General features: G+C 31.5%; 1 protein-coding gene across 2 annotated transcripts; it reads right to left on the bottom strand.

Moving 5' to 3' along the window:
• Positions 3106–10234, bottom strand: LOC107622992 (something about silencing protein 10). 2 transcript variants are annotated; one of them, XM_016325084.2, is made up of 16 exons: positions 9692–10234; positions 9491–9579; positions 9207–9288; positions 8271–8416; positions 7754–7900; positions 7460–7572; positions 7136–7223; positions 6355–6534; positions 5289–5438; positions 5108–5185; positions 4788–4927; positions 4589–4709; positions 4133–4401; positions 3870–3933; positions 3710–3778; positions 3106–3591 (listed from the first exon to the last, which is right to left on the bottom strand). In XM_016325084.2, exons 1-16 carry the CDS (start codon positions 9807–9809, stop codon positions 3460–3462), a joined length of 1986 nt encoding a protein of 661 aa, XP_016180570.1. In that variant the 5' UTR covers positions 9810–10234; the 3' UTR covers positions 3106–3459. The 2 variants fall into 2 exon arrangements, with proteins under 2 accessions (XP_016180570.1, XP_016180571.1); XM_016325085.2 differs by having other exon boundaries at positions 9414–9579; positions 9692–10233.

Raw genomic sequence — 10305 nt, 5'->3', positions numbered from 1 at the left:
TGTCAATTCTAATTGACACTTAAAAGACAAATTAGTCAATTAACGTGCCACATAAATACATTCTATTAACTTAAGAGAGCGATTATTGATAGCGGAACAAATAAGTCTTATAAAATTAAAAATCAAAATCTGAAAAGGATACTTTTTTGCTAAAGGCCTTCGGAAAGTTGTTGGGCAAAATGGATAGGGAAATGCTAGTTGTACAATATTAATCAGCCTTCAGTCAGCCTTTAATCAGATTTAAATAATATTTAATTATTTTTTTAGTGTAACATGTTCCTATTTTGTAGATACATATCTATAATTAGATTTTAATTTAAATTTAAATTTTAAAACTCACCCACTTTATTGGTGGTTATTATGACTTTGCTTTACTTTCGTAACTTCACGTAACAGATACAGTTTTTTAAATTCCTTATTCTACTGGACATTCACACGCATTAGTGAATCCCAAACTAAAAAGGACGCTGCCAGCTGAATTCTCCATCTCATCTTCATTGGTGAAGACTATCACCACCTTCCAGCTGAAGCACTCTCTCATTTTGCATTGGTGAAATGTATCATTATTTTTCACACATGTGTTTATGTAATTTGTTAAGAAATATCATGTTCAACATTTTTAATTATATTTTAATTTAAACATAAAAACACTTTGCTGATTTAATTGGAACAAGGTTGATCTTATTTAATTTTATTAATAAAGTTGTTGTAAATAAAGTACTTTCTACATAAGTAATTTGAACAAAGAAGCAAAAAAAATATGGAGTTTAAGAGAGAAGATGTAGTTGATATAGTCATAAAAATTCTGTTGTTGTTTATCAATTATAACACATATGATAGTATGATATTTTATTCAAAATATTTTTAAAACACATCCAAAATCAGGCTAACTTTAAATATTTAAATTAAAACGTTAATAATACAATTAATCTTTTGATTTTTTATTCGATCAAATGAATATAATATTTATTATTTAAATTATTAGTTAAATTTTTTTCGATACTTATTAGTTTTCAAAATTATTATAATCAACAATTAATTTAAAATTGTGTTGTTATTTTTCGATTATAACACATCTGATAGATTTTTACGATTTTAGATGTGTTTTAAAATATTTTGTATATAATATCATACTATTAGATGTGTTATCATTGAAAAGTAACGAAAAAATCCAACCAATAATTTAAATAATAAATATTAGATGCATTTTATTGAATCAAAAATCAAAAATAATATTATTATTTTAATTATTAGTTGGATTTTTTTTATACTTATTTGAACATTAACTTTTTCAAAATTATTATAATCAACAATTAATTTAAGTTGTTTATTATTTATAAAAAATATCTAACATATGTTATCATGGTATTAGTTGGAATTTTTATTACTTGTTTGGGCATTAATATTTATTCATCTTAATTTTTTTTATTAATGTTATTGGTTGGTATTTTAGATAATGATTGAAAATAGTTTATTTCGTAAGTTTATTACACATCCAAAATAATATAATCGAACTTACAATATTGCTAGAACACATCCAAAAATCTATCAAATAACACAAGATTTTTTTTTGGTCTTACTGATCCAAAATGTTTAACCAAATGGACACTTAGCTATTAATTTGCATATAGTTTAATTAATTACAATTTTTTCTTTTTCTAATATTATAATGATCATTATTTTATTTATAATCTTAGACATCAACATGGCATTTGTGATAGACTTGAACACGCAACCGTCATCAGAAGAAATTCACTCATTTGATACCCATATCGACATGGACGATATAAATTGTAATAGTTCAAGCAATTCTGCTACAGAAACTGAGTGCACGATGAGGTAGTTGACATTTTTTGTTTTGGAATTTTTTATAATGTAACAATCTATTCTTCTTATATTTATGGCTGACTTTTTTACTTGCATTCTAATTATAGTTTATATTTTAATACATATATTCCTATNATATCAGCTACATCTTCTCTTGTAAACTCTAGATTACTTTTTGCTTCTTTACTCAAACTAATTAAGTACACGTCCTGAATCCTAATAATCCACGCTAATTACTTGTATAAGTTCTTATCTTTATTCTCATCCCAACAAATAGATGTATTTCTTTTAATTTCAGTGTAACCAGCCCATGCAACCAACCCAGCAAGTTAATTGACTATGAAAGTTATGCAACAAAAATAACATCTTTCGATCATTAACACACTACTAAATAGAACTTAATCATAATTTTCTTGCACCCGTCAGAGTTAATCCATTCTAAAAAGTAAAAAATCTTTAGAATTTTAAAAGTTAAATTTTAAATTTTGAGTAATTTAAATTTTAGATGTGTATTTAAATTATAAAATATTATTATATTAAATATATTAAATTTAAAACAAAAATTTAAGATTTAAATTTTAAATGTTAGTTTGATTTAATTTGAATTTTAAATATGAATTTAATTCTTAAAGACACTAAATCTATTTACAATTTTTAAATGTGTTAGTTTTATTTTTTTTTTTTGAATTACTGTAAGAAAAGGCTAAAAATTGTACCATATTTAAAGGATACCTAGTTGAACCGAAATGGATATTCACTCCATTTGTCATGTTTTGTATTTATTTGAATTTTTTTTTTCTAAAATTAAGAAGAAGACTTGAATCCAAAACCTCTAAGTGAGGATAGAAAAATTATATGTCATTTAAATTATAATTCGTTAGCTGTATTTATTTGCTTGTTAAATTGTTATTTATATTTTTAATCCAAGTCATTATATATATACTCGTTTTACTTGAAATTATAAATATACATTTAATACATAAAATAGTGTTTGAAGTGTTGGATACATTCTTTAACAATCTCCATAGCGGGAAACCCAAATTTTATGGATGGTTGATATTTTTAATCTAATTTATTTAAATCCATATAAAGTATACTAACTGGGTTGGTGATATTCTAATCCATGAAAGCATTCTTGATTTACCAATTCAAAGCAGTGTGCAACAAGAAAACTAATATTAGTAATTTAGTACTCAACGCTTCGCTATGCACACAGGCTCATCCAAAGAAGAGAAAAAACAAAAGAATACATCAGAAGAAGAGAAACAAAATAAGGAGAAAAATCCAAAGAAAGAGAACTGAATAAGGGGAATCAGAATATTACAGTAACTTTCTCAAATAAAATAAGCCTTTGTTTCTTGAGCTAGCTTTGTATTCCCCATACAAAAGTTGGGGAAAAAAGAAAAACAATCAACTGCTCTCAAGAATTAGATCAAAACTGGAAAATTTGGAAAGGTCTATGAGGCTAAGAAAATATGTTTACCTACTAAAATAAAATTCTTCTCTCCCAATCAACAATCATTTCAGTTTTTATTCTACACTGTTACATGGCAAGAAGAAAATTGCTTCCATCTTAACTAGATGATTCAAAATTGTGATACTCAAATGATATAGCAAGACCCCATGACAATATCAGTCCTTGAATCTGATGCTTCGACTAACGAAAGGATTAATTCCAGTAGCTTCACCACCATAAGGACCTGTAGGCTTTCTAATACTCTGAACTTGTCCCTGCCGCTTCTTGAGAGCCTTTTGGTGTTTGAGCTGAACATTGAGACAACAAAAGAAAGAAAATTAGGAAACATAAAGTGATGAAAGATAGCAGTTTAACATTAATATCCGAGAAGTTAATCCAAAGAATAACTGCTTCTTTGTTAGGTACCTTGTAATTCTTTCTTGGATTCTTCTTTGCCTTGTTGCGGATTCGAGTCAACCCCCTGTTCTTTGCCATCTATAAAATATTGCCAACAATGAAGTAAGAATTTACAAGTTTGTAAGGAATAATGAATTATATTAGAAAAAGTGATAGATTGGGCAAGAACCTGAGATGTTATTTGGCGTTTTCCTTCTATAGTCTCTGGCATGGATGGGACAACCCCTGACTTCCTGCAAAAGCAAGCCAAATAGCCAATCTTTATTTCCCATGTTAAAATGAGCGAATAGTACATTTCCAATAACTTTCTTTTTATGGTCCACAAAAATTCTGGTTATTCGGATTTTCGGATAAAAGAATTTTCTAGCAATGTCATAGAGCAATACATCCCGAAAAAAATTTGAAAATACATAACGGGTGCCAAAACTTCACCTCGAGTAAACCTGAGCTTTTGCAGCAAGTTTTGCATTTCGCTGTTGTTCCACTTGTTTGTAAAATTCATTTTCCGAGTCACCACTATCAAAATCATCCTCTTCGTTTGTATCATCGTCAGATCCACGACGGCCAACTTCATCATCATAGTCACCACCATTGTCATCCTCATTCTGAACACCAGCACCAGCCATAACCCGGAGCTCGTGTTTCCTTCGTCTTTCTCCAATATCATCTCTTTTGGGTAAATCATCATCACCAGAAATGACCTTCATCCAAACAGGGGACTAATGAGATATTTCACGTTCAAGTGATACAAAAAATGAACATGAATGATAAGGACTAGACAGCATACACAATTAATTAATAACGACACTATGAAAGTAGCAGCTAACACCCGGCAGGTTATTATGAATTTCACAAGAATACATTTTACAAAAATCTATACTTCAGTACCTTTGGTTTCTTCAAATTAGCATTAAGATACTGTGCAACTTTATTGGAACCATTAACCAAGCCAGCTGCCCCCTTAACATCCGCAGTATCGTCAACAAAATCATCATATGTTTCGAGCCGTCTACAAAAAGTTAGGTTTCTAATAAGTTCATAGAAGTTGGAAGCAAGTAATGCTTATAATATAAGAGCATAGCTATACCCATTAACCGGTCTTGAGCGTTTTAGGGCCCCACTAGACTTTGGAGCAATGGAGCTGTACAAACCCTTTTGCTTCAATTTTTCCTCAAGAGAAGCTCTAACTTTTAACATTTCCAAACTTTGCACACCAATGGAAGCTTTCTGCCATATTCCCAGATACTTAAGTCAAATTAACTGTCTTTTACAACAACATAAATAAACCAAATAAAAGTACAGCACTGTATAGGCAATTAGGTAGGACTTAGGAGGTATATTATATCAATAATCAATAATTTCGAAGTAATCGAGCACTATTCTTATTGATTGACAAGAACAATTCACCTGATGTTCATCTTTTCTTGCTTTCTGAACAGTATCCTTCAAGGATTGGAATTTTTCTGTCTCGACTGATTTTTGAGACTGCGTCAATACATAAAAAACAATGATCTGATGAGTATACTTCCGAAGATCATCGTTTGAAAAATAGATAAATCTACAAGGAAATATTAAGACGTAATACTACCACTTCTTCCTGTGATTTGGCAAAGACAGAAGGCTCCATAGAAAAAGAATCGATTGTTGTTGGAGCATTCTTTAGTACCGGTTCCAATCCATTATTTCCTTTAAGAATGTCCTCGAGTTCAAATGGAAGTTCTGTGTCAAGTTGTTTTATCTGTTGAATATGACATGTTAGAAAATTGCAAAATCCAAAGAAAACTTTCTTCTTCTTCATCTCAAATCTGATATTTGAGTGCAATTAAACATCAACCATATTATTTATAGATGATTATACAGTTTCCATTGCTATTGAAATCACATAAGAACGGTCACACATTTATCTAGGATGAACTGGAAAATTTCTTCAATATTTAAGCAAGGTTAGGATTTATGCAATATTATATACTTGATCTATATAACGATAAGCAAAGGCATTCCAATAAATTTAGTTGAACTAACACCAGCAACATAAAAAACAGTAGCTAAGCCTTGCCCCACGAGGTGTGAAAACACTACACGAATTACTCGAAACCACAGTGTTGTCACTTAATCCATTAAAAACTTCTATACATGCAAGGTCAGGATGTATGCAATATTATATACATTTACATTGTTCTATATAATTATATGCAAAGGCATTCCAATAAATTTAGTTGAATCAACACCAGCACCATCAACAATAGCAGTGAAGCCTTGTTCCACAAGGTGTGAATAATGTCATACACTACATAAATTAGTTGAAACTACAATGTCTTGTCATTTGATCCAGTTAACAACAACAACGAAGACTTGCCTCCACCAAAAACTAAACTAAACAACTGATGTGATGGTAATAAGTCAAATACTCTTGCATGTTATTCCCAATAAATTTAGTCAAACAAACTAGCCATCTAAAAGAAATTGATTACTTAGAATATCACTGCAACAGGTCAAATACCTTCATATATGCAATGCAACATCCAGGTTACTAAACTAACTAGAAAATCCGGCATAGAAAGTTAACACACTCAAATATTTTGACTCAATCAAGTAGAAGTACAATATGTTGGTATTCATCCCAGAAATGTTAGTTAGTTTGAAAATAACAAAACCTGATCCAATAAGTTCTTGATCTCTTCAAGGCGACCCATCACAGGATGATCATGGACTGGCTGTCCTTCAGACTTGAGGAGAAGGTAGAAAGTTATAGCTTGGCAATATGACAACAAAAGAAGCTGCTTCAACTCAAAGTAACGCACAACACCTTTCATATCCAATTCCCCTGCTTTAGCCTGCACAAAATATAAAATCAATTCTAATACAACACTTCCTTCATCCTCATTGGAAAAAAAAGCATGGTACATAATTTTTATTCTGAATAAAATCATAACACTGCAAAAATAGAAAACATCTACAATTTCATCAACAAAAAGGGGCCTAATATCTTGGTTAAAGGAAATAAAAATAACTGAAGCTTAAAAGAGATTGATAGAGAAAGTAATAAAAAACAAAAACCAAGTTGATCACAACACAGCCTTTTACCGATATTACTAATTACTGATGGATATCACTTAACCAACTCTATTTCTTTAGTATCAATATCTCAATGATCAAGAACATTTTTCCTTCTGACATGCTTCTATAAGTCATCTGTCATCCACGTTGATAATGGGCATACCATCATTAGGTAACATGCATTATACTACATAATATAACAATGGCCCATTTTTTACCAAACAAAAAAGCCAATGAACCCAACAATAATTCAGGGTTATGTGTTACAGTAACTGAATTTTTCCCTTAAAGTATAGGACATGCTATTTGCATTATTTTGATCACTTGTGCAGAAATCAAACATGGAACCAAAATAAGAACCAGGGCAAGAGAAAAAACCTTGCTTAAGAATGGGTTAACTTTTGCTTCAAGCTGTTCATGTGCCTCATTTAGTTCTGACAACCAACCAACTAAATCTGGAGCGGACCTGCAAAGTTAGTCTCTAATCAAGAAAAAGCAAAGGAAAACATATTCCATATAGAACATCAGCAACACTTTTCCTACCCTTTGCCCCTTCCCTACATATGTCAATTTTAATTAGAGTTTGTAATGAATATTAAAATCAATACAAAATAATTATTGTTAGACAGAGGTACATTCCAGGAAAAGCTAATGACAAATTTGAAAGAAACCAGAACTACGTGATGAATATAAGATTCTGACCTATGAAGTATATTCATTTGCTCCTCCTTTGACAAAGCTTTCAGATCCTCAACAGTGAAAGTTATATCTCTATCTGGTGACCTTACTGCCCCCTTTCCTTTGTCTGATGCATCCTGTACAGATAAAAGAAAGCTATGTTTAGATGCAGCACCTTCTACAGATTCTCTCTCCCTTTTACTCCCCACTACATGTTTCTTCATTAAAATTGCCTTCCCTTAGACAGCAAAGTAACAACATACATAATCAGCAGCAAAGTAATGATGTATACAGTCAGCAGCACAGAACAGCACTCACCTCGAAAGTCATTATCTCATCGTCCTTGCCTTCACTAATATCAACAAGGCCATAGTCCTCCATTGTATAATATTTTGCTTTATCCTTCTGTTGTTGTAATGCCAATTTTTCCTCTTCTTTTGGGTCCTCATCATCACTCGATTGTAGCTTAAAGAAATTAAAAATAAAGATTATTCAACAGAAATAAATGTAGGAAAAAATAAAATACACCAACAAATCCACAAGGAGAACAACTATCTGTAAATGGTTTAAAAATTACATGTAGCAAAAATTTGTTTTTTTCTCTATATAAAGAAAAATATTGCTCAAATGGAGAGAAGAGTAGTACAAAAAGATGGGAGGATAAGAAAAAGAAAAAAGCTATCTAAAAAGAAATATTGTTCAAGTGGAAGTCTTCTAAAAAGATCACGAGAATAAATGTCGAACCCTATCCCATAAAAACTTGCTTGTCTAAACATTTATCTATCCCATAGCAAAAATCCTTTACACAAGTATAATGTATTGCTCAAATCCTAACCTCAAAATTACGGTTCTCAGCACCATGAGCAAACCTCTTTCCTCCCCAAGTAAGCTTATTATCTTCATCCTCCTCCTCTTCATCATCATGCATATCATCCTCACCCGTGCCAAACTTTGCACGTAAATATTTTCTTTGCCTAATCACTGAGGAAAAAGCACACATCAATAATTAGCAACATTATATCTCGAGTCTTGAATAAATTGCATTTCAAAAACTTTTAAAAGTAACACATTGAAGTTAGCAATCATTTTTCTCTTTAGCCTAAACTATACCCATATGCTTAATAAGCAATAAATTAAACAAACAGAACACTGTTGGATCTGCTACCATAATTCAAACTGTAATACTCGTTAAAAGCATATTTATTTAAAAAAAATAAAAATGAAATAAACATGAAAAAGAAATGGGGAACATCAATTATACATGTGAAAAAATGGAAGACTTGAAAACCTGTGAAATTATAATTTCTAGTACAAAAGTAGTTGCAGAACAATAATACTATCTAGTGTCAGTTTACAAATGTAACTTGTTGACCTTCGCATATATGATTTATAAAGGTTGCTACAAAAAACACTCTTAAAGTTGGGTTTCAAAATTCCAGCATCCCCATCCTTACAGAAAAGAATGCAGATAATATAAGTCGAAACTACCAAATCAGGATAATTGAGATTCAATCTTGAGATCAAGCATTATCTTAAGGTAATTAGAACTACCGAAGCAGGATGATTGAGATTCAATCTTGAGATCAAGCATTATCTTAAGGTAATTAGAACTACCAAAGCAGGATGATTGAGATTCAATCTTGAGGTCAAGCATTCTCTTAAGGTAACTTTCTTTAGGTAGGAGTCATATATTATCATATACAACATCCATCTCAATCAAATCTAATGAATAACTTTGATGCATATGCAAACACAGAAAACTCATGCTTACTTTTCGACAAATCATCATCAGCATCCTCATTGTCCTCCTCCTCATCGTCGTCAAAGTCTTCATCTTCACTATCATCAATACCCTTTTGGGCAAAATTTGAGAAGAAAACAAATGAGAGTCAATTAAAAGGAGTAAATAAAAAAAAAAAAAAAAAAAACTTCGTTTCTAATTCTTATGCAATCAAAATAAGCACAAAATGCATGATACCTCAGGTTTAATTGAGCCTTCAAATTTTCATATATTGAAAAAAAGAAAAAAAGAAAAAGAGTCTGTAGCACCAAAACCTTATCAAAAACAGGGACTTCATCATCTTCGTCCGACTCTTCAGCATCAGCATTCACGTCAAGTGGGATGATATCTCTCTGCTTATTGACTGCAACATGAAAAGGGATTATCAAAAAAGTAAATCAGTGAAAAGCAGCCCAAATGCATAACAATTTTAAGGGTGGAAAAAAGAGAAAAAAGAAGCAAGAAAATAGTGTTACAGGCATCAATCTCGTCGTCCATGTCATCAGCTGAAAAAGGATGCCGGGAACTCTTCTTATCGTTTTTTATGGCTTTTTTATTCTTAGGGAAACTTTTCCCCCCTCCTTTCTTCCCCATTCCGTGAGCTCTGTTTTTCACCAGCAAAACCCTACAAAAACCCCTCAATCGAACACACAGCTACAGAGTTCAGAGCTTTTCCACAACTGATGCTGAAGAACTCGAACGGGGAACAAACAACGGAAACAAGAAGATGGATGAATTGGAAGCTAGATAAGGAGTTCTTGGAAGTAGGAGAATGAAGTGAGTGGCAGCATAAAACGTTAAACGCAATAGCAAATTGAAGGAAGAAAGGAAAAGAGGATGCGATGAGAACTGATGAGGAAGGTCAACCGGAGAGAGCAGCAACAGTTGCGGCGGCCGATGAGAAAGTATGATGGATAGATGGCACCGGCTGTGGCGGCGGAACAAGCAGGGGAAGAGTGGGAAGAAGCCGTTACTAGTATACCATGTAAAGGCGAGACTTATATCTTTTTTTTTGGTTTCTAAAGGCGAGACTTATATACAAAGATATATAACTATTACATTAATTTTTTTTTTTATAAATTTACCGTAT

Source organism: Arachis ipaensis, chromosome B10 (genome assembly GCF_000816755.2).
Source record: "Arachis ipaensis cultivar K30076 chromosome B10, Araip1.1, whole genome shotgun sequence".
NCBI classification, from domain to species: domain Eukaryota; kingdom Viridiplantae; phylum Streptophyta; class Magnoliopsida; order Fabales; family Fabaceae; genus Arachis; species Arachis ipaensis.
This window is presented reverse-complemented; position numbering and strand designations above follow the sequence as displayed.